The sequence below is a fragment of the Rhopilema esculentum genome, chromosome 10 (assembly GCF_057945365.1).
Source record: "Rhopilema esculentum isolate cy_ngs chromosome 10, ASM5794536v1, whole genome shotgun sequence".
Taxonomy (NCBI): Eukaryota; Metazoa; Cnidaria; class Scyphozoa; order Rhizostomeae; family Rhizostomatidae; genus Rhopilema; species Rhopilema esculentum.
This window is the reverse complement of record NC_142824.1, coordinates 2,142,159-2,165,556: the sequence shown is the minus strand read 5'-3', so window position 1 is coordinate 2,165,556 and position 23,398 is coordinate 2,142,159. Positions and strand designations below refer to the sequence as shown.

The following is a 23,398-nucleotide window of genomic DNA, read 5'->3' as shown; positions in this document are numbered from 1 at the left end:
GATGGTATTGGTTGACTTCTTTCTTGTTTTACCTTATGCAACATAACTTCATAAATTTTCAAATCTGGGACAACATTTTCAAACTTGGTGATAGCCACAAAATTGGCACTGTCCCGGTCTTCAATATCAAATAAAGATGTTATTTATGACCAAAATTGCAATTTCCATAACCAAATTTGGCCCTTGAAAAATCGGATTTTAACTGACGAAATCCCAGCAGCGAATCACGCTATAACAGAATTCGGTAAATCCTAAGAAATTATTTTGTTTCTGTGGGAATCTAGTATTTTCGTTACAAAAGTGAATTGCTTCTCGATAATGCGACAACCATTGTAGTCCAAGTAATTTATGTCGCTAAAAGGTTCGTTTCACTTCTCCTTTTAACCCACCAGTTTGAGAATTTTCCGACAGAACAATAATTTTTACGAAAATCTGTCAAATTTTGGAAGCAGAGGGGGCCACGACGCCCCTGAGGCTTTAAAAGTTCAATTCCTCTTACACAAATACCATATTAATCTCTACTATCATAGCTATTAAGGTAGGGTTTCCACTAAATAAATAAAATTGTGCGGCAGTCAAACTTTTTCCAAGTCGTTACTACTTGTTTCTGCTTGTTTACTAGTTGTTTCTTCTTCTTTCTTCTTGTTTCTTAGTCGTTTCTACTGATTTCCCGTTATTCAAACCACGTGGAGTTAACGGGTCTCACTTTTCACACACGTTGTCCCTTTTCTCGCATTTTTCAGGTTTATAGGGGATGGGATACCAACTCTATGGAGTTGTCAAGTGATCACGTCAACAAAATCTGTTTTTAGAATTTTTTTAATTTTTTCTGATAACCTGAAAGAGCATCATGAAATACCTCTAAATCTGCAAAATCAGTAAAAGGTATCACAAATTGGCTGAGAAATGACTAGATGAGCACAAGATCTTGATAAACTTTATGAACTGAGCCAAAATAACAGTAATCTGTTAGCAAACTTCAAATCTTTCATTAGACATATCTCACCTGATTTTTGACAAATTTAACCGATTTTGCATAAATGGGAGTATTCTATGGTGTTCTTTAATGCAGTGTGGTCAAAATTTGAAAATTCTGAAAATAGTTTTTTGTGACGTCACACTTTAGAACTCTATTACCCAGAACTTTTGCTCTACACGCAAACATTATTACAAGAAGAAAAGGCAACTTTTGTGTCTTAAGACAGGGCAACCTCTCCAAAGGACTTTCTAAAAATGCTCCTTAGCAAAGAAGTAAAGTCAGCTTTACACCCATTTTATTCTTTACCAAACCCTCTATAACCATCTCAAGGATCATATTTCTTAACGTAAGAAATCTGGGTAAAATTTCATTTCTAGGTAAAAACCTTTGATATTGTGCTATCAAAGATGTTTGAAGTTCCTTTCAATTACTTTTCAAAATTATCAATGCTATTTGGCTCTGGGTGGCTCTGGGTGGCTCTGGGTGGCTCTGGGTGGCTCTGGGTGGCTCTGGGTGGCTCTGGGTGGCTCTGGGTGGCTCTGGGTGGCTCTGGGTGGCTCTGGGTGGCTCTGGGTGGCTCTGGGTGGCTCTGGGTGGCTCTGGGTGGCTCTGGGTGGCTCTGGGTGGCTCTGGGTGGCTCTGGGTGGCTCTGGGTGGCTCTGGGTGGCTCTGGGTGGCTCTGGGTGGCTCTGGGTGGCTCTGGGTGGCTCTGGGTGGCTCTGGGTGGCTCTGGGTGGCTCTGGGTGGCTCTGGGTGGCTCTGGGTGGCTCTGGGTGGCTCTGGGTGGCTCTGGGTGGCTCTGGGTGGCTCTGGGTGGCTCTGGGTGGCTCTGGGTGGCTCTGGGTGGCTCTGGGTGGCTCTGGGTGGCTCTGGGTGGCTCTGGGTGGCTCTGGGTGGCTCTGGGTGGCTCTGGGTGGCTCTGGGTGGCTCTGGGTGGCTCTGGGTGGCTCTGGGTGGCTCTGGGTGGCTCTGGGTGGCTCTGGGTGGCTCTGAAAAGCCCTGGAGTTGGGATGTTCAACTGTTTGCTAATGTCAATTTGCAAATATTTTGAAGCTCCGATGAGAGAAACGAGGATTCCATTAAATGACAAAGAATTAGGCATGACCATGACACTTGAATAAAGTTTAAATTAGGAACTGTTTTGCGAGGGAAATGATGGACGCCCATAGCCCTTGGTTTCTTTGATTTCTGAGGAAGGTGTCCAAAGCTTGAGGAAATCGTCTTGAGGAAGAATTAACACTTTTTTGGACTCTGGGCATATCGTGTCAGGCAAAATATAATGAACAATGAACATATGAACAAGTTAAAACAGGTTTATATTTGAATCTTATCTTGACATTGTAAAAGACTTAAAAACACAATGATCAGCCTCGTTATTAGTTTTTACTATAACTAGGTCGAACAACAAACTTGCAATTGACCTATACATTATTGTAGAAAATTACTTTTCCTCTGTAATACTTGGTTACGGGCCAATTGAGCGTTTGCACCATTGGAATCTCAGTTACTAAAACGGAAAACTAGTTTACGTGCCATCTCGGCCAAGATATCAATCAATAAAAATAGAGAAATTTGTTATGGGAAATAAATTTTAATAGAGTGGAAGAAGTTTACAAATTTCGATAAGCGCCCCTTCTGTCGCGCTATGGGAAATAAATTGTAATAGAGAGGAAGAAGTTTACAAATTTCGATAAGCGCCCCTTTCTTCACTATAATTGCCTTTTTTGAATCCCTAGGAAGAAGTATTCAATTTCAAACACAAAAGCAAAGTATGCCTTTCAACGTTGGAACAGCAACAGCATTCTTCCTCCTTTTGCAGAAATGATATTGGATGATTCATTACTCGTTTTAGCCAATCACTGCCTTAAAAAAGCAAGACAAAGGTTACAGGATGTTTTATAAACAATCGAGGTACTTCCAAGGCGCATTGGTGAAAGAAGCAGCTTGTGAGTATGAGCAATTTTTAATTATATTTTAAGTTTCAAGGTTGATGGGGTTTTATGTTTTTATTTAAGCACGATGCCTTTTGCATGCAACCGGCCGTCACGTTGCTCGATGATTATTTTAAGAAAGAACGTAAGGAGAGGTTGATTTTTCATTTTAGATATATATATATTTAGGAAACTTGAAAGTTTGTCTCGAGTCTTCACAGGTGTTGTATTTAAGGTTATTTAAGGTAAACCTTTTCTGGATAAAAACATCAATTTTTCGATTATTTCACATTCAAGTAGCCGAACCTTCAAGACACACAATGATACCAAATTTGAAACTAACTTTGCAGACATTTTGAAAATGGAAAAAATCCCATGTAAACGAAGGTTTCCATAATTTTTTTATTAAAACTTTAGTTAAGGTCTGAAAATCTCTTGACCTGCTAAGCCGATTATCGTTTTTTGCGGTTGATGTCACATGTCTCATTTACAATATCGCGTGGCACATCCATGTATCCCATGTACCGATGTGTTTATTTAAACAGGCTTGTTGATCTTAAAGCTTCAAGTGACTTGACCCGGGTTACACTGTGGTTTACGAGTGTACCTTGCAAGTGCAATCAGTAAAATTCCGTTTTCCCCGGACTTGCAATTCCTCTACATACAGGTACGATAAAGCTATTTTGTACCCAAAGAACTAATCGAATGGCTCAAAAATTTGCAGACGGCCAGGATAAATATCGGGTTAGCAAAGTGCGTCTCAAAATTTTGTATTTGCTCTGGTCCGTCTTTTATAGCCAAATACAGCTATGAGAGAGAAGAAAAATTGTTTGCCAATTTTTGACAGGGTAAAGTTTCAAGGGGAAGAGGAATTTAAACAATTTGAGACAAATTTTGGTAGCTTAGGTGCTGCGCTTTCTGCTGATATAAGTCAGATTTTGATACCTCAAACGCAAGGGTACAAAATAGCTTTGAAGGTGGTACACTCATTTAAGCAATAAATTTGCCTGGAAAGTGGAAAATAAAGTAGAGAGTACACCTTAAAAAGCGATCCCACACGGGTCCAGATAGCAGACCCAGATGAGTACGGATCCAGCAGGTCTAGTGTAGTGTAAATGACAAGCCTATCTGTGCTTGTTTGGGTACAGATCCATTTGGATCCATGCCATGCTAGTGTAAACGGGGGCAAAAGTAGCCTGCGTGCAGACTCGGAAATTTAAAAGAGGAGAGAAAGTAGAGTCTGCGCAACAGAGCCACTTTTCTTGTTCGCTGACATCAACATTTTATTCTAAGCACTAGAACAACAACTCCATTAGCGTGCAATGTTTTTCTGTAATTCTAGTTGTTCAAAGTTGTTCAGAAGAACAAACAGACCTATTCTATTATCCTGATACCATACATTTATACTTCTACTCGAAGGCGCCACTTTGAAAACTGAATAAGCAATTGAAATTCCCCCTAACCAATCAATTTCGGTTCTTTGATTCTGAGAAACTTGCGAACATCGGCTCGACTTTGCAGACTCTACTTTTTCTCCTATTTTCAATTTTGTCAACAGAGTCTGCACGCAGGCTAGGTCAAAACAGCAAAAAGACTTGTTAGAAACTCAAAATGCATGTTGAAAATTTGAAAAGCCTTTTAACACAATCAATTGTTGAAATTTCTATGATTGTTCGTTCGCCCTACACGTCGTCAGTGTGAGATTGCACAACTCTGATTCAACCAAGCAGTTTTTGAAAGGACTCTCAGTGAGCATAACTTCGCAAGAGATTTTAGCCAAAACCTTGCATGAAGTTATCTTTCCTCGACAATTTGTTTTATAAAGCTTGGATTTACATATTAATTTTGTTTTGTGAATCTCTACCATGAGCAGCTCCATCCAGTGCAGGTTGCCTTGATGAATGGCTACCGAATTATCAATTTCCAATAATTGTTCAGTTGGTCCACAAAATCATTAGTTTGTCGATAAAATCGTCTATTGGCAGGTGAAAAAGCATCTCAATTTTATGATTGCCTGAAATTCTGGCCTAATCCTATTTTTATTCTATAAATGTGAGCATTTTACTTTTCTTTTTAGTTGTTGCCCAATTTTCAAAAACACTTTCTTCTTCCATTTTTATCTTCTGTGGCTGGGAAGGTTCTTACGGAGTTCTTATTTTTTTGACAAATCGAGCCCCTGTGTTCTTATAATGTGTTTCTATATAAATTGCAGCAGATTTCCATTCCATGGAGTGACTTTCCCTTTGATTTTAAAAAGGAACTTTCTCCTCGATCATAAAAATCCATCTCTCATCGCTATGCAGTACTGAGGAGAGGGGGTTCAGGGGGGTCACTGACCCGGGGGCCCATGACTTTAGGGGCCCATAGATAAAAGGGTCAATTATGGAGCTATAGTTTTTTCAGAAATTTCAGTTCCTTTGCACAATTTTAACGATATTTCAGCTGATGCAACACTAGCAGGCAAAGTCAGAAACAGCCTTATGCAATGAAAACATTTGGAAATAAGCGTTTCAAATTCAAATGCTTAAGCTTGTTCAACAACTGCATTGGCTGATGCTTCTTAGAAAAAGTGACTCCTCGGTGATGTTAGGAGTTATGTCATCTTTTTTGCTGCGCAGAATTTCGCTCTTTTTTGCTAGGTCATCTTCCTTCAATCTTGTGTATAATCAAATAATACTGAACCCCTCCCATGTCTCGCCAATTGACACGAATCGCCTAATTATCTTTGATATAACACTATCAATAATAACAATGCCAACAATAATCTTGAATTTTACCAAAAGCCTTTACCTGGTTTTCACTTCAAGATAGATAGGTGTTGGTCTTCAATTTTTTGGAACATCTAGCCCCTCGTCTAAACGAGCTTCTTCCAAGATCGAATCAACTAGTTTTTTATTGACATTGAAAGGTTGCATTCTGATTGCTAGGTGTAAAGTTTTTCAAATTATTTGAAAAGTGAAAATCTTTTTGGTGCAGCATGTCCGTTTTGATCAAATTCAGTATTTAAACGTTTTTCACTTCTTAAGATTTTTTAAATGTAAAGAATTGCATATTTTATGTATGCGTTATGACGATAGTATACTAGTAACATTTAAACTATATTGAAAAGACTAGAGAAGTAATAGCCACCATCGCAATATCAGCATCCAAAAGAGCCACAATTTTAGCAACCATCGTCTCAAAAATTTTCCCCGGACCCCTAAAAGGCTAGCCTCTGGTGTGCCTTGCTTTTTTCTTTTATTTTGACCCGGGGCCCAGAGATCCTCTCTGCGGCCCTGTCGCTATAAAATCTAGTCTAATCTTCTATGACTGAATTTTTCTGCAGAGATCTGGCTGAAAGTAAACATGGCGGCTGTAAAGATCTGTCTAATGCTAGTCGTGACCTTCGCGGTATTGCTGTCAGTTAGAGGTAAAACACCGAAACAAGAACTTCTTGGGCGTACCCTTTGGTTCCGATCGTTAAACTTCAGGGAATACTTCATCCGACACAAAGATTTCTTGGTCAGTATCCAACACCGTCGATTCACCGAGCGCTTTCTATTGGATTCATTGTGGAAGATAGTGCCTGGCCTGTGTGGTAGAGGGATCAGTTTTCAAGCTTACACACACAAGAAGTACTACCTGCGCCACAAAAACTACCTGGTACGGTTAGACAAATATAAAAACACCCGCAGATTCAAGATTGATGCCTGTTTCATTCCGCGCCGTGGTCTCGCAGATCCAAAAGGCTATTCGTTTGTGACAGTTGATCCCAAAGGTTACGTGTTGCGTCATCAAGGCTTCAGAATGAAGATATCTCGGAATGACGGCAGACGCTTATTAAGGCAGGATGCTACATTTATCCATTTCCCATAGAGGACCTGCGCAAGAGCATTGTACAGCCTGGGGAAGATGAAGAAGTAAATGAACATGCGCTGGATTTTTTAAGTTTCTTGGCTTTCGATATAAACTCTTTATTTACATATTTTCACTCTTTTGCTGAGGCCAGCTTCCGGTTATGAACATATTTCTGTAGTAATTTCAAATGAAGCAAAGTCTATGCTGTAAACAACATTTCTTTTATGCTGTATGTTCTTCTTTTAAAGGGAAGGGGATTTATTAGGGTTGGGAGTGAATTCATGTTTTGTTCAGTTAACAAATAATCCAAGTTCGTTTTTTGCTTAAAATTAATGAATCACAAGAACAACATGAAAAGATTTGTGACTTTGCAAAACCGACTAGATCTCCAAAACTCCAAAATGAGGCAAGTCTATCCATCCACGTGGGCATTGTCATCTTCGTTGCAGTGGCCTAAGTGTTCGGTCATGTCGTTCTCCACCGCAATAGCTGTTGTCTTAGACGAGGCTACGGAAACCCAGTGATAATGCTTACTTATGTTTCTACAACTCTAATTTTAGCAAAAGAAACAGAAACTAAAAGAACAAACTCCAATATACTAGTGGAACAAGCTGAATAGGTTGCCAATCTACTCCTTAACAATGGTTGGGGAGGGGGCCTAACCCCAAAGCCTCTTTAGTGTTTTGGGAAGTTCCTAAACAGTTTGAATCAGGGAAAAAACAAAGTATGGCTTGATTATTAGCTGAGATTTTAAATTGCTTTATTTCGACCTTCCTGGTAGTTGTTCCATGTTAATCACAGATGCCAGTGAGGTTTGCTCTTGCAATGCTGGCATTTCATGTCAAGCTTTCCAGGGGCGTCGTGGCCAATAAATTCTAGAGGGGACCAGAAAGAAAAAATTTCCGACAAATTTTTTTTTGACTTCTATTCATCAAATAGCAGAATTTCATTGTATGTGTGTGAGGGGGGGGGAAGGGGAGGGGGGAGACACATAACCTTGCCTTAGCTCGAAAGATATTTCAAATGCACTTTGAACTTTGTCTCTGTTTCTCTCATACTTACTGTAAAAGTCCTTGACATATCGCAAACCTATAGATTTGTAGATTAGGACAAGGATTTGAACAAAGTTGACTACCTGAGGCAGCACAATGCTTGTTGGGAAGGGGAAAATTTTTTATAATCTTAATTCTTCAAGATCGCCGAAAATTGCATCCTTGGAAGCAAATTTCAATAATAAAAATTTATTTTCAAAATTAATATATCCACTGGCGGAAAGCGATGGTATTAGTTGACTTCCTTCTTGTTTTACCTTATGCAACATAACTTCATAAATTTTCAAATCTGGGACAACATTTTCAAACTTGGTGATAGGCACAAAATTGGCACTGTCCCGGTCTTCAATATCAAATAAAGATGTTATTTATGACCAAAATTGCAATTTCCATAACCAAATTTGGCCCTTGAAAAATCGGATTTTAACTGACGAAATCCCAGCAGCGAATCACGCTATGACAGAATTCGGTAAATCCTAAGAAATTATTTTGTTTCTGTGGGAATCTAGTATTTTCGTTACAAAAGTGAATTGCTTCTCGATAATGCGACAACCATTGTAGTCCAAGTAATTTATGTCGCTAAAAGGTTCGTTTCACTACTCCTTTTAATCCACCAGTTTGAGAATTTTCCGACAGAACAATAATTTTTACGAAAATCTGTCAAATTTTGGAAGCAGAGGGGGCCATGACGCCCCTGAGGCTTTAAAAGTTCAATTCCTCTTACACAAATACCATATTAATCTCTACTATCATAGCTATTAAGGTAGGGTTTCCACTAAATAAATAAAATTGTGCGGCAGTCAAACTTTTTCCAAGTCGTTACTACTTGTTTCTGCTTGTTTACTAGTTGTTTCTTCTTCTTTCTTCTTGTTTCTTAGTCGTTTCTACTGATTTCCCGTTATTCAAACCACGTGGAGTTAACGGGTCTCACTTTTCACACACGTTGTCCCTTTTCTCGCATTTTTCAGGTTTATAGGGGATGGGATACCAACTCTATGGAGTTGTCAAGTGATAACGTCAACAAAATCTGTTTTTATAATTGTTTTAATTTTTTCTGATAACCTGAAAGAGCATCATGAAATACCTCTAAATCTGCAAAATCAGTAAAAGGTATCACAAATTGGCTGAGAAATGACTAGATGAGCACAAGATCTTGATAAACTTTATGAACTGAGCCAAAATAACAGTAATGTGTTCGCAAACTTCAAATCTTTCATTAGACATATCTCACCTGATTTTTGAGAAATTTAACCGATTTTGCATAAATGGCCAAAATTTGAAAATTCTGAAATAGTTTTTTGTGACGTCACACTTTAGAACTCTATTACCCAAAACTTTTGTTCTACACGCAAACATTATTACAAGGAGAAAAGGCAACTTTGGTGTCTCGAGATAGGGCAACCTCTCCAAAGGACTTTCGAAAAATGCTCCTTAGCAAAGAAGTAAAGTCAGCTTTACACCCATTTTATTCTTTACCAAACCCTCTATAACCATCTCAAGGATCATATTTTCTGAATGTAAGAAATCTGGGTACAATTTCTTTTCTAGGTAAAAACCTTTGATATTGTGCTATCAAAGATGTTTGAAGTTCCTTTCAATTACATTTCAAAATTATCAATGCTATTTGGCTCTGGGTGGCTCTGGGTGGCTCTGGAAGGCTCTGAATGGCTCTGAATGGCTCTGGGTGGCTCTGGGTGGCTCTGGGTGGCTCTGGGTGGCTCTGGGTGGCTCTGGGTGGCTCTGGGTGGCTCTGAAAAGCCCTGGAGTTGGGATGTTCAACTGTTTGCGAATGTCAATTTGCAAATATTTTGAAGCTCCGATGAGAGAAACGAGGATTCCATTAAATGACAAAGAACTAGGCATGACCATGACACTTGAATAAAGTTTAAATTAGGAACTGTTTTGCGAGGGAAATGATGGACGCCCATAGCCCTTGGTTTCTTTGATTTCTGAGGAAGGTGTCCAAAGCTTGAGGAAATCGTCTTGAGGAAGAATTAACACTTTTTTGGACTCTGGGCATATCGTGTCAGGCAAAATATAATGAACAATGAACATATGAACAAGTTAAAACAGGTTTATATTTGAATCTTATCTTGACATTGTAAAAGACTTAAAAACACAATGATCGTTATTAGTTTTTACTATAACTAGGTCGAACAACAAACTTGCAATTGACCTATACATTATTGTAGAAAATTACTTTTCCTCTGTAATACTTGGTTACGGACCAATTAAACGTTTGCACCATTGGAATCTCAGTTACTAAAATGGAAAACTAGTTTACGGGCCATCTCGGACAAGATATCAATCAATAAAAATAGAGAAATTTGCTATGGGAAATAAATTTTAATAGAGTGGAAGAAGTTTACAAATTTCGATAAGCGCCCCTTTCTTCACTATAATTGCCTTTTTTTAATCCCGAGGAAGAAGTATTCAATTTCAAACACAAAAGCAAAGTTGCCTTTCAACGTTGGAACAGCGACGGGGGATTCTTCCTCCTTTTGCAGAAATGACATTGGATGATTCATTGCTCGTTTTAGCCAATCACTGCCTTAGAAAAGCAAGACAAAGGTTACAGGATGTTTTATAAACAATCGAGGTACTTCCAAGGCGCATTGGTGAAAGAAGCAGCTTGTGAGTATGAGCAATTTTTAATTATATTTTAAGTTTCAAGGTTGATGGGGTTTTATGTCTTTATTTAAGCACGATGCCTTTTGCATGCAACCGGCCGTCACGTTGCTCGATGATTATTTTAAGAAAGAACATAAGGAGAGGTTGATTTTTCATTTTAGATATATATATATTTAGGAAACTTGAAAGTTTGTCTCGAGTCTTCACAGGTGTTGTATTTAAGGTTATGGTAAACCTTTTCTGGATAAAAACATCCATTTTTCGATTATTTCACATTCAAGTAGCCGAACCTTCAAGACACACAATGATACCAAATTTGAAACTAACTTTGCAGACATTTTGAAAATGGAAAAGATCCCATGTAAACGAAGGTTTCCATAATTTTTTTATCAAAACTTTAGTTAAGGTCTGAAAATCTCTAGACCTGTTAAGCCGATGATCGTTTTTTGCGGTTGATGTCACATGTCTCATTTACAATATCGCACGGCACGTTCAGGTATTCCATGTACCGATGTGTTTATTTAAACAGGCTTGTTGATCTTAAAGCTTCAAGTGACTTGACCCGGGTTACACTGTGGTTTACGAGTGTACCTTGCAAGTGCAATCAGTAAAATTCCGTTTTCCCCGGACTTGCAATTCCTCTACATACAGGTACGATAAAGCTATTTTGTACCCAAAGAACTAATCGAATGGCTCAAAAATTTGCAGACGGCCAGGATAGATATCGGGTTAGCAAAGTGCGTCTCAAAATTTTGTATTTGCTCTGGTCCGTCTTTTATAGCCAAATACAGCTATGAGAGAGAAGAAAAATTGTTTGCCAATTTTTGACAGGGTAAAGTTTCAAGGGGAGGAGGAATTTAAACAATTTGAGACAAATTTTGGTAGCTTAGGTGCTGCGCTTTCTGCTGATATAAGTCAGATTTTGATACCTCAAACGCAAGGGTACAAAATAGCTTTGAAGGTGGTACACTCATTTAAGCAATAAATTTGCCTGGAAAGTGGAAAATAAAGTAGAGAGTACACCTTAAAAAGCGATCCCACACGGGTCCAGATAGCAGACCCAGATGAGTACGGATCCAGCAGGTCTAGTGTAGTGTAAATGACAAGCCTATCTGTGCTTGTTTGGGTACGGATCCATTTGGATCCATGCCATGCTAGTGTAAACGGGGTCAAAAGTAGCCTGCGTGCAGACTCGGAAATTTAAAAGAGGAGAGAAAGTAGAGTCTGCGCAACAGAGCCACTTTTCTTGTTCGCTGACATCAACATTTTATTCTAAGCACTAGAACAACAACTCCATTAGCGTGCAATGTTTTTCTGTAATTCTAGTTGTTCAAAGTTGTTCAGAAGAACAAACAGACCTATTCTATTATCCTGATACCATACATTTATACTTCTACTCGAAGGCGCCACTTTGAAAACTGAATAAGCAATTGAAATTCCCCCAACCAATCAATTTCGGTTCCTTGATTCTGAGAAACTTGCGAACATCGGCTCGACTTTGCAGACTCTACTTTTTCTCCTATTTTCAATTTTGTCAACAGAGTCTGCACGCAGGCTAGGTCAAAACAGCAAAAAGACTTGTTAGAAACTCAAAATGCATGTTGAAAATTTGAAAAGCCTTTTAACACAATCAATTGTTGAAATTTCTATGATTGTTTGTTCGCCCTACACGTCGTCAGTGTGAGATTGCACAACTCTGACTCAACCAAGCAGTTTTTGAAAGGACTCTCAGTGAGCATAACTTCGCAAGAGATTTTAGCCAAAACCTTGCATGAAGTTATCTTTCCTCGATAATTTGTTTTATAAAGCTTGGATTTACATATTAATTTTGTTTTGTGAATCTCTACCATGAGCAGCTCCATCCAGTGCAGGTTGCCTTGATGAATGGCTACCGAATTATCAATTTCCAATAATTGTTCAGTTGGTCCACAAAATCATTAGTTTGTCGATAAAATCGTCTATTGGCAGGTGAAAAAGCATCTCAATTTTATGATTGCCTGAAATTCTGGCCTAATCCTATTTTTATTCTATAAATGTGAGCATTTTACCTTTCTTTTTATTTGTTGCCCAATTTTCAAAAGACACTTTCTTCTTCCATTTTTATCTTCTGTGGCTGGGCAGGTTCTTACGGAGTTCTTATTTTTTTGACAAATCGAGCCCCTGTGTTCTTATAATATGTTTCTATATAAATTGCAGCAGATTTCCATTCCATGGAGTGACTTTCCCTTTGATTTTAAAAAGGAACTTTCTCCTCGATAATAAAAATCCATCTCTCATCGCTATGCAGTACTGAGGAGAGGGGGATCAGGGGGGTCAATGACCCGGGGGCCCATGACTTTAAGGGCCCATAGATAAAAGGGTCAATTATGGAGCTATAGTTTTTTCAGAAATTTCAGTTCCTTTGCACAATTTTAACGATATTTCAGCTGATGCAACACTAGCAGGCAAAGTCAGAAACAGCCTTATGCAATGAAAACATTTGGAAATAAGCGTTTCAAATTCAAATGCTTAAGCTTGTTCAACAGCTGCATTGGCTGATGCTTCTTAGAAAAAGTGACTCCTCGGTGATGTTAGGAGTTATGTCATCTTTTTTGCTGCGCAGAATTTCGCTCTTTTTTGCTAGGTCATCTTCCTTCAATCTTGTGTATAATCAAATAATACTGAACCCCTCCCATATCTCGCCAATTGACACGAATCGCCTAATTATCTTTGCTAAAACACTATCAATAATAACAATGCCAACAATAATCTTGAATTTTACCAAAAGCCTTTACCTGGTTTTCACTTCAAGATAGATAGGTGTTGGTCTTCAATTTTTTGGAACATCTAGCCCCTCGTCTAAACGAGCTTCTAACAAGATCGAATCAACTAGTTTCTTATTGACATTGAAAGGTTGCATTCTGATTGCTAGGTGTAAAGTTTTTCAAATTATTTGAAAAGTGAAAATCTTTTTGGTGCAGCATGTCCGTTTTGATCAAATTTAGTATTTAAACGTTTTTCACTTCTTAAGATTTTTTAAATGTAAAGAATTGCATATTTTATGTATACATTTAAACTATATTGAAAAGATTAGAGAAGTAATAGCCACCATCGCAATATCAGCATCCAAAAGAGCCACAATTTTAGCAACCATCGTCTCAAAAAATTTTCCCCGGAACCCTAAAAGGCTCGCCTCTGGTGTGCCTTGCTTTTTTCTTTCGTTTTGACCCGGGGCCCAGAGATCCTCTCTGCGGCCCTGTCGCTATAAAATCTAGTCTAATCTTCTATGACTGAATTTTTCTGCAGAGATCTGGCTGAAAGTAAACATGGCGGCTGTAAAGATCTGTCTAATGCTAGCCGTGGCCTTCATGGTATTGCTGTCAGTAAGAGGTAAAACAGCGAAACAAGAACTTCTTGGGCGTACCCTTTGGTTCCGATCGTTAAACTTCAGGGAATACTTCATCCGACACAAAAATTTCTTGGTCCATATCGAACACCGTCAACACACCAAGCGCTTTCTATTGGATTCATTGTGGAAGATAGTGCCTGGCCTGTGTGGTAGAGGGATCAGTTTTCAAGCTTACACACACAAGAACTACTACCTGCGCCACAGAGGCTACCTGGTATGGTTAGATAGATATGAAAACAGCCACGGATTCAAGAATGATGCCTGTTTCATTGCGCACCATGGTCTCGCAGATCGAAAAGCCTATTCGTTTGAGGCAGTTAATCCCGATGGTTACGTGTTGCGTCATCAAGGCTTCAGAATGAAGATATCTCCGAATGATGGCACCAATTTATTAAGGCAGGATGCTACATTTGACCATTTCCCATAGAGGACCTGCGCAAGAGCATTGTACAGCCTGGGGAAGATGAAGAAGTAAATGAACATGCGCTGGATTTTTTAATTTTCTTGGCTTTCGATATAAACTCTTTATTTACATATTTTCACTCTTTTGCTGAGGCCAGCTTCCGGTTATAAACATATTTCTGTAGTAATTTCAAATGAAGCAAAGTCCATGCTGTAAACAACATTTCTTTTATGCTGTATGTTCTTCTTTTAAAAGGAAGGGGATTCATTAGGGTTGGGAGTGAATTCATCAGTTAACAAATTATTTAAGTTCGTTTTTTGCTTAAAATTAATGAATCACAAAATTCTGCAATAATTTTTTTCAATTAGGGTCCGAAGCATCGAAGTAACTGTAATAAAGTTCAACAAAGCAAGAGCACATTTTGTTCTAGACCAGCTTGACAAAAACCAACCCTCACAGCATTTACTTACACATTGATAAAATAAATTTGTTTCATGAATAAATAGTTCAAATTCCAAAGAAACTTACAGAAAATATTCGAGGAAAGTCAGAAAAATGTTTGTAAAACGGCTTTGAAAGTCGTTAACAAGTTTTTCTAACAACAGATTTGCAACTACAAATCTAGAAAATTGTAAATTTGTAACTTTACGGATACTTTAGTAAGGGAAATGAGTAACCAAAATTTTCACGACAGTAACATGACTCAAATGCGTTGAAAGGACGTTCGGCTGAAAATAGCATTGAAAGGACCAAGGGTGGAGAATACGATATCACTTGCCGCAAAATTCAAGGTTCTCCAGCAGCTAAATGTGATTTTGCAAAAAAAGATTTCTAAATTTATCATGCCTTGTTCAAGAATCCTTTTAGCAAGCCTCATCAATGTTTCAAGGCTTCAAATTCTTCAATAAAAGTGGGTCTTTGTTAATTTTTTAAAAGTTGTTTTTTTTAAATATCAAATTTTAAAGTATTGCCAATATTTTTGCTTTTTTGTCTAATTGCTTCACAAAAATGGAATTTAATTGACTGTTGTGATCAGGAAGGAGGTTCAGACAGGGCCTAGGCATCCCGTGCTGTAATGGGGTTAGAGTGGGTAGAGATCGACAGCGGGAGATTGCGTCCAAATCGTATTGAGATTATGAACTGGCTAATCATTCTTAACATCCATTACAATACAATATATACAAACAGGGAGGGAATGGCGATTATAAAGCCTAACTTTTTTAGGAAATACCGAGGGGAAAATCACTCTTGAAAATGGTGTACGAGATAATTATCACTAGTGATTAATTTGCGATTAAGTCAATTTTGTGTGTGATTAAGTTGATTTTTAGTGATAAAAGTGATAAATTTTTCATTTATTTGTGATTCTTTAGAAATTGAATCATAAATTCAAAAGTGCTCTCAAATAGTTTATGCGCAATAAACGTCGTCTGAACACATGATGTTTAACCAATTTCATGAGCTAAATTAAATAACAATATTTCATAATTTAAATGACCAACTATCGTGCTGGTTTGACAATGATTTTGCAACATACTATATAAAATTGAAAAGAAAAGTATACAGTTCAGCACAGGGGTGGATCAAGAAATAATTTGACCGTTGCAGATTTGCAAAGAAAAAAAGTGCAGTTGCAAAGAAAACAAAGTTTTATAACATTGACAACTAAAAACAAAGATATCTCTTCCGAACAGCAGCATAAGCAAAATATTAAATCAATATTATAGGTTTTCTACATCATGGATGCAGGGTGACAGTAGCCTGAAGTGAAAAGCAGTGAAAAGTTGTTGATCACCTTGAATGAGACATCAAGATAAATGCATGTGCTCTTTTTATGGGCTGCTACTTTCGTGATAAGGATTTGAATTTGCATCAAAAAAGCTATCTTTCCTGAACATTAGCATTAGCAACATGGATGCAAATAGTCTGGGATGAAATACGGTGAACAGTTGTTGAACACCTCGCAAAAGACATTAAGGCAAATGCATGTTTTCTGTCGTGTGGGCTCTTTACGCTCTTTATCAGAATTTTAATACGCACCAAAATAGCTATATTTTCTGTACAGTAGCATTAGTAACATGGATGCAAATAGCTTGGGATGAAAAATAGTAAACAGTTGTTGAACACCTCGTGGAAGACATTAAGACAAATGCATGTGCTCTGTTCTCTGCCCTCGCAAGTGATATCACTATTGGGAAATTAAACTGTCATTCCTGAAACTTTCACCGATATCAAAAATTACAAGTTCCAGTAAAATGGAACTTGATTATCAAACTTTATTTGTGGAAATTACAAGAAATCTGACATGAATCATTTCCCATAATTCTTCTATAATACACTCTAATTCATAAGATAACACAATTAGGGCTATGAAAAGTGTATTTTCAAAGGTAAAGTGATGCCCTGTTGCCAGTTTTCCCACCCGCATTATTCAACAGGGAAAAAATTCACTGGACAATGTTCAGTCGTTTTGCCACCACCAATATTTTCTTGGTGTCCATACTCTGAAGTAAACAATGTCCAGTATGTGACCAGTGCAAATGTCCAGTCGTTTTTCCGGGGCTTAACAATTGCAACTACAACATCCGGAACTGTCTTGATCCGTCCCTGTAGTAATCAACGAGAAATGAGTGAAAATGACTGCTATCAGGCGTGTTTTTCGGTCAGATCAACTTCAGTGGCATTTGGGCAACAAAAACAGCAATAGCTGTTTCAGTGACCCCGGCATCATAACGAGACCTTAATTTTTGCTCCATCGTAGGGTACTTATAAAAGCTTTTTGTTGTTTTGTTCATGTTCTCGAGCGCGTGTTTGCAGATTTTTGAACGTGTTCATGAAAAAGTGTGAGAGGGAAATTCTAAATATTGAGTTTTTCAGTACCATCTGCGGATAAACGCGGTCAAAGATTCTAATATTTGTTTAAAGTAGTTTTTGTGATTAATGTTATACTCTGTGATTAAATTGGTTTGTTTTTTAATGTGATTAATTTGTGATTAAAGTGTGATTACTCTCGAGAGCGTACGTGATTTAAAGCAGTGATTTGCCATTCAGGAAATACAATATTCCCAGGTGATGGCTGGGTGATTTGTTAGCGCAAAACGTCGAGTGATTGGCTGGCAGGTGATTGGCTAATGACATGTTGTAAACAATCCCGCTGATTGGTCCAGTACAAAACGTGCTCTTGTTTCCTCAGCTAAGAAATCCATGTTTTGTTGCCAGGCCTGCCATTTTACCACAGATCATTAAGAAAGTGTTGAGTGTTTTCATAGACCTTCCCAAAGTCTATTTTTTGTTAAATTCGTAAGGCATTCGTACTACTGCAAGGGCATATCTAAACTGCGGAGGAGACGATAGATATGCCCTCGCAGTAGTACGAATGCCTAACGAATTCAACAAAAAATAGACTTTGGGAAAGTCTAATGTTTCCATGGCCAAGTATAAAAAATTTACTTTGCTCTGTTGATCGGTTTGTCTAATAGAAGTGTGAGAGTATGTGACAGTGCAGTGTTTCAAGGGTGATAAATTCAAAAGCCATTTTCCTGTTTCTGTGATTACTCCTTCTTCTCTAAGTACTCGTTAGCCTGATAACCAGCCCATTATTCTAAAGTATTCGTCTATTTTACTTCGTGTACTGATTTAATAATGATGATTTTTCAAACCCACAGACTTATGTGACTCGCAAAATAAAATGTTTTGAATGCTAATAAAGTTGCAGTACCAGAAATTTTTTAAACATATTTGTTCTTTCTACACTATCTTTTACTCAATACTCAGTTTTACTCAGTTTCTTTAAACTCCTTCCAATACTTTGCCCTTTTTTGCGCTTATTTGCAATCAGTTGAGATTCAAAACCTTCTGAACTGCTTTACAACCAACAAACGATCGACTTCTTATTTTAGATGTAATTAATCAGTTCGTTTGAAGACGCGGGTGGCTAAATTCGCCAAGCGCCGAAAAAGCAGTTTAAGAAAACATTTTGAAATGAACATGACTCGTCCTATTTGGGCAGCTGTTTTGTTACATTGCGTTAGTTCAGTTATTCATGCACAGCCTATCAAATATTGATTAAGTCTTCTTAATTTCAACTCAATCAATAAAGAAATTTTTGATTAACTTAAATGACTTCCCTTAATTAGCGCGAACCCTCAGTTTCTATTTAATCAGATATCATTGAAATTGTGGCTAAATTGATACGGTTATTCCGACACGAGGCTAACGAGGCCCCGTTTTTTTCTTCAAACTTTAATCGTCAGTTTCGTTAAATTTTTGCAAGCATTTCTATCTAAATTCAATCATCATAGCTGAAAAGGACAATGATTCATCATTGGGTGCACGAAGTCTGAAATATTAATATAATTATGAACGTGAAGATGAATTGTGAGTACAATAACAAAAATATTCCTTGCTTGTGGCAATGAGAATTTGGAAAAAGATCTGTTGTCTCAAAGGACTTGGCGACTTGTGTATGATGGGTACAAAAATAGCCTGCGCAAGTATCTTACTTGGAGTCTGTGCGCAGGCTATACAAAACTATTGTTTTAAAATGCAAAAAAAGGATGTAGAATGCGCCCAACAATTCATTCCACAATAGGGGCCCTTTGTTGATAATTGTTTGCTATTCGTCATAGTCTCTTGTCACATACTTCTTCTTGTTTAACTTGTACCCATTCTACAATACCCCTGTTCCGTAGAAAATAATAATAATTCATTTCCCCACTTTGAGTACGTGAATCACCTTTGAAAAACGTATAAACTTGATTTGTGGTTAATTGAAACAAAACATTTCTAGCATGATGATGCCAGAGGAGACTAATTTTAGCTCGATTTTCTATAGTGTTAAGGAGGGCATTATTGAAGAAGCTTGAATACTTTTCATGCACAAATAGACCAGATGGAGAAGGGGGCTATCGTCCCCCGCATGCGGAACTTATGCCGATGCTCGGGTTTGGTCAACCTTGGGGCGCTGGTTCCGAAAACCTATGCAAATTCGGGGGCTTTCAACCTCATTTCGATGCTGGAAATCTTGTTTTCGACCAAATAGAAATATCTGCATATAGATAGTGTTAAAACATATTAATTGCTGTTTGATTAAAATAAAAATGTTCAAAAATCGTGCCTAGGAATGCAAAAACATATCTATATAGTTTTTGAAGTTGTAATTATACTTTTTCACGCCTTGATTTTATTCCATAATGTGACTTGCAGAACGAACTTTTAACTTTTTCTGAACAAAAATGAACGCGTTTTCAGGAAGGGCGTAAATTAGCCCGGGATTTAAATAAAAAAAGCCAGAATAAGACGAAGTAAAAGATCCCAGCGGTCAGGTTAACCAACCAACGACAAGAGAACCCGACTCAGAATAGTCACATCCGAAAGGCTTTTTCCTGATATCTGTATATACATGATTTCTAGAAAAAAATAGTAAACGTGAATCATAAGAAGCAACAATTGAGAAAAAATTGTGACAGAGACGGCCGGAAAAACAATAAAAATGCAGCTGTTGCTGCGAGAAATGATACAGAGATAAATGCTGCTTTTGCAATTGCCGATTTAATTGCAAAGAATTTAAGAAACACGGAATATGGAAAGCAAGGTCGATTAAAGAAATGTATTCAACTTGAAATATTAGTGTCGCACCAACCATACTAGCAGAATTCACAACTTTTTTCATTGTCTGTGATACGTATCAAGATACTAAATATGATAAAGATGATTCTATAATTTAAGTTTACATAGCCTTATCCAACTTTTGATAAATCTTTAAACACTATCGCTGTCTCAGCGCCTTTGGTAAATATGCTTTCTAACACATATATCATATACCTAAGAGTGCCTGTTGTATATAGTACAGCTTTAACTGGTGATTATTTCAAGGTGTTCATTAACCTAATATCAGCATCAAGATGGGAGAGTTACCGAAGCGGAGAGTGAGTGAGCGTATGTGGAACATAACCAAAGTTATCTAGTGATTCTTGAATTAATAAGTTTTTGAATAAAGTGGGTAATTTTCAAAAATTCAATCTTACTGCATTTCACAAAAAATCGATTGAAATGCAGTTGAAATAACACAATCCATTGCAAGTAATTGATTTTGTTCTACGAATCGCTTTTTAAAATGAAATCGAGGTTGGAAAATGAAAATTACTGATATAACAATTGAAAATATATGTTTTTGCATCCCTAGACACGATTTTTCAACGCGTTTGTATATTCAATTAGCATTTAATATTTTTTAACACTATCTTTATGCAGAAGTGTCCTTTTGGTTCAAAATGAGAATTTAAGCATCGAAATGAGGCTGAAAGCCCTCTCGGTTTTGAATATCGATTTTCGGAATCAGCACCCCAACATTGACCAAATCCACCCTATGTCATTAATGTCGCTTTCGGGGGACGATACCCCCTTCTCCGCCTGATCTACAAGTCTCGCACTTTTCACAACATAAATGAGTTGGATGGTCATTTTCGCTTCTCACTTCACTTTTTTAAATGATTTATAAAGGGTTAAACGCTGATATGGAGGCCATGCCCCCCCCCCACTTTTTCGCAAACAAAAGAGTGTTTTTGCTAAAACTTTAGCTGTTAGTTAATTAGTCAATGGGCACTATTTCAGGATTAATTACCCAAGGGGTCATCGGTAATCTGTGAAAGTTTAATGCTATATCACTAATTTGAACAATTCTGAATCATAACAGCTGGACTAACAGGAATGATCGAATTTAGTAAAGCTAAACAAGAAACCAACGTTGCAGGAAGTGTTTCGTATTTGATCAACTGTGTGAGTATCAAGAAACTGCGAACCATTATGACGTAAATCTTTTAGAGCGGCAAAACCGAAATGCAGACATCTGCTGCTAAGGTCATTGACCATATCAAACATAGTTTGATATATGAACATTGCCCAACCAAACATTCCCTTGGCCTTCTATTGGAAAAATGCGAAGATCGATTCCAAATGCGAATATTGATAATACAGATATCTTCATTCGAGATCAGATAACCAAGAGAAATATTTGCATAAGTTAACATAATGTGTGACAAATAAGATCGGGCAATGTTATGATTGATCTGCTGCAGGTGCTTCTATTTTCTTTTGATTCAATGCAAGAGATTAACGACAAATCTGCCGTGGCCAGCTCAACGTTTTGTTGATTTTTCTTCACAGGGAAAGATATTGTCATTTTGTTTAGCTTTATCAAGGAATAACAGTTACGTAAGTCTGTGATAGGCAGATGCATCAATGCTAAGTTCGCTTAAACTGTTAAAGAGAATGAATGGATATAAAACTGGCTAACATACACATCTATTAATAGGCAACCAATCATGATAGAATCCTCTTTTGTTACCAGGCATTCCATACAAAAGAGTACCGAAGTGTGGCGTCATCAAAAATTTATTTTTAGAATATAAATAAAATATTGAATATAAAATAAATAAAGAATTTCTTAATTTTGATCACATGTTCTGAAAGAACGGCATACAATACTTCTCAAAATGCAAACTCAGTTAGAAATGGTCAATAAATGAGTTCAAGTTTGCTAACGGCAAACTGATGTTATTCTGGCCGGGTTCACAAATTTATATAGCAAAACCAAGTAACAAAGATTTGATAGGGAAAGAACCTGTGCTTATGTGGCCATATCTCAACCAATTTGAAGCACATTCAACTGATTTTTCACATTTAGAGGTATTTCATAATGCTCTTTTGGGACATTTTGTCAAAATTGAAAAACTCAGAAAAGGATTTGTGACGTCATCACTTCGGTACTCTATTATGTCTTTGGATACTGCCTAATGCCAATTCAAATTGAATAGAAATTGAAATCGTTTTTAGAACACAAGGACATATGTCCGTTGTTCTCTTTAAAACAATGTTAGACTAAAATTCGACTAATTTCTGTTACCCTTTCTTATATGTTACTTTCTTATATCTTTAGGTTGGAGAATTCATGTTGAAAATATGTCTTTCATGAATTTATAGGGCTAATGAATGTATGTAAAAACTGCATTCATTATTAACACTATCGTTGTATTTTGAACATAGCTTCGGTAGAGCGTAGACTTTAATGAAGCTCCATATCGTTGATTTATTTTTAAATATATACAAAACGTGACTATATACAACTTTAACGTAAACGTAACTTGTTAGTCCATCATAAACTTGTAGCGTGTCTTTATCGTAACATCACTACTTCAAAATCTTAACCTTACAATATAGGGCATGAACACAACACGTAAGAAGACTGGGACGAATATAAATACGAAGGTAGCATAGTAGGAGGGCCAAAGGAATCCCCCAAAATGGCTTGGGCTGCGAAATGTACTGACTTCACGATATATTTCTTTAACGTGAAGCTTACTCACACACACGTTTACATTTACAGCTTAATCTATTCACATTTAATTTGTGACAGGGTACCCGTTAGAAGTTTGCGTTCATTGTAGCAGGACTCGAGAAAGCATTACATTGTGTCTTTTATTAGGCCAAGGCAACAAGCTTGTAAGTGTGAATTGACCATGACTATATAAACTTTATGTTGGTATAGATTTTTCCTCACACGTTCATTGATGCCTGCACAAGATTAGGACAGGAGGGGCAGTTTTAGTGCTGAGGGCAAATCGTAGAATTTTACTACTAATATGATCGAGTATTCCAGGTTGGGTCGGGGGAGCGGCGAGGGTGGGGTAACATAATAACATGGATATGTGCCGCCCATACAGCTTGGTTTTTTACCATCAATGATTCCAAGATAAAATAAAGAACTTAAGTTACAAGAAACAAGAAAAATTTAAGAAGTTCCTTATTCTATCTTGATGATTCTAAACATAGAGAAAATGTTGACGAAATTATCCATTCATAGAAATGGGTATTGAATGGCCTTTTCACAATATTTTGATTTATAAAAATTATGGCTGTTGTAAATGGAAACTGGTTGTAAAATGCTGATTGCCCGCTAAGATTTAATACCGATTTATCTTCCTTAGGTTCGTAGAGTACTTCTGAGGGAACAAGTTTTTTGTTTATTTACTATTATCTTTGCTGTCTCCCTCTTGTGGCCCACCTTGTCACGGGTAAACTTTTCAACCTTTGCGTTTTTCTGCTGGTTTTATAATCTTTCTAATAACTTCTAACAGAAATTAACATAACGAGAGTGGTCAAAGTGGTCATCAATTATCG

The 23,398-nt window shown here is 37.3% G+C and overlaps 1 protein-coding gene across 1 annotated transcript; it reads left to right on the top strand.

Annotated features, from left to right (window-relative positions):
* Window positions 1-2,775: 2,775 nt before the first annotated feature.
* On the top strand, window positions 2,776-14,441 carry LOC135689034 (uncharacterized). The gene is made up of 4 exons (XM_089110811.1): window positions 2,776-2,925; window positions 6,236-6,762; window positions 8,768-8,807; window positions 13,716-14,441. The coding sequence occupies exons 2-4, from the start codon at window positions 6,256-6,258 to the stop codon at window positions 14,243-14,245; spliced, it is 1,077 nt and encodes a 358-aa protein (XP_088966937.1). The 5' UTR covers window positions 2,776-2,925; window positions 6,236-6,255; the 3' UTR covers window positions 14,246-14,441.
* The last annotated feature ends 8,957 nt before the right edge of the window (window positions 14,442-23,398 follow it).

Bases quoted from the DNA above. Each gene is read 5' to 3' on its own strand.
- LOC135689034 (XM_089110811.1), top strand. From the start codon at position 6,256: ATGGCGGCTGTAAAGATCTGTCTAATGCTAGTCGTGACCTTCGCGGTA. The intron at 6,763-8,767 runs TAGAGGACCTGC...CGCATTTTTCAG, and splicing joins CTACATTTATCCATTTCCCA to GTTTATAGGGGATGGGATAC. The intron at 8,808-13,715 runs GTGATAACGTCA...ATTTTTCTGCAG, and splicing joins CAACTCTATGGAGTTGTCAA to AGATCTGGCTGAAAGTAAAC.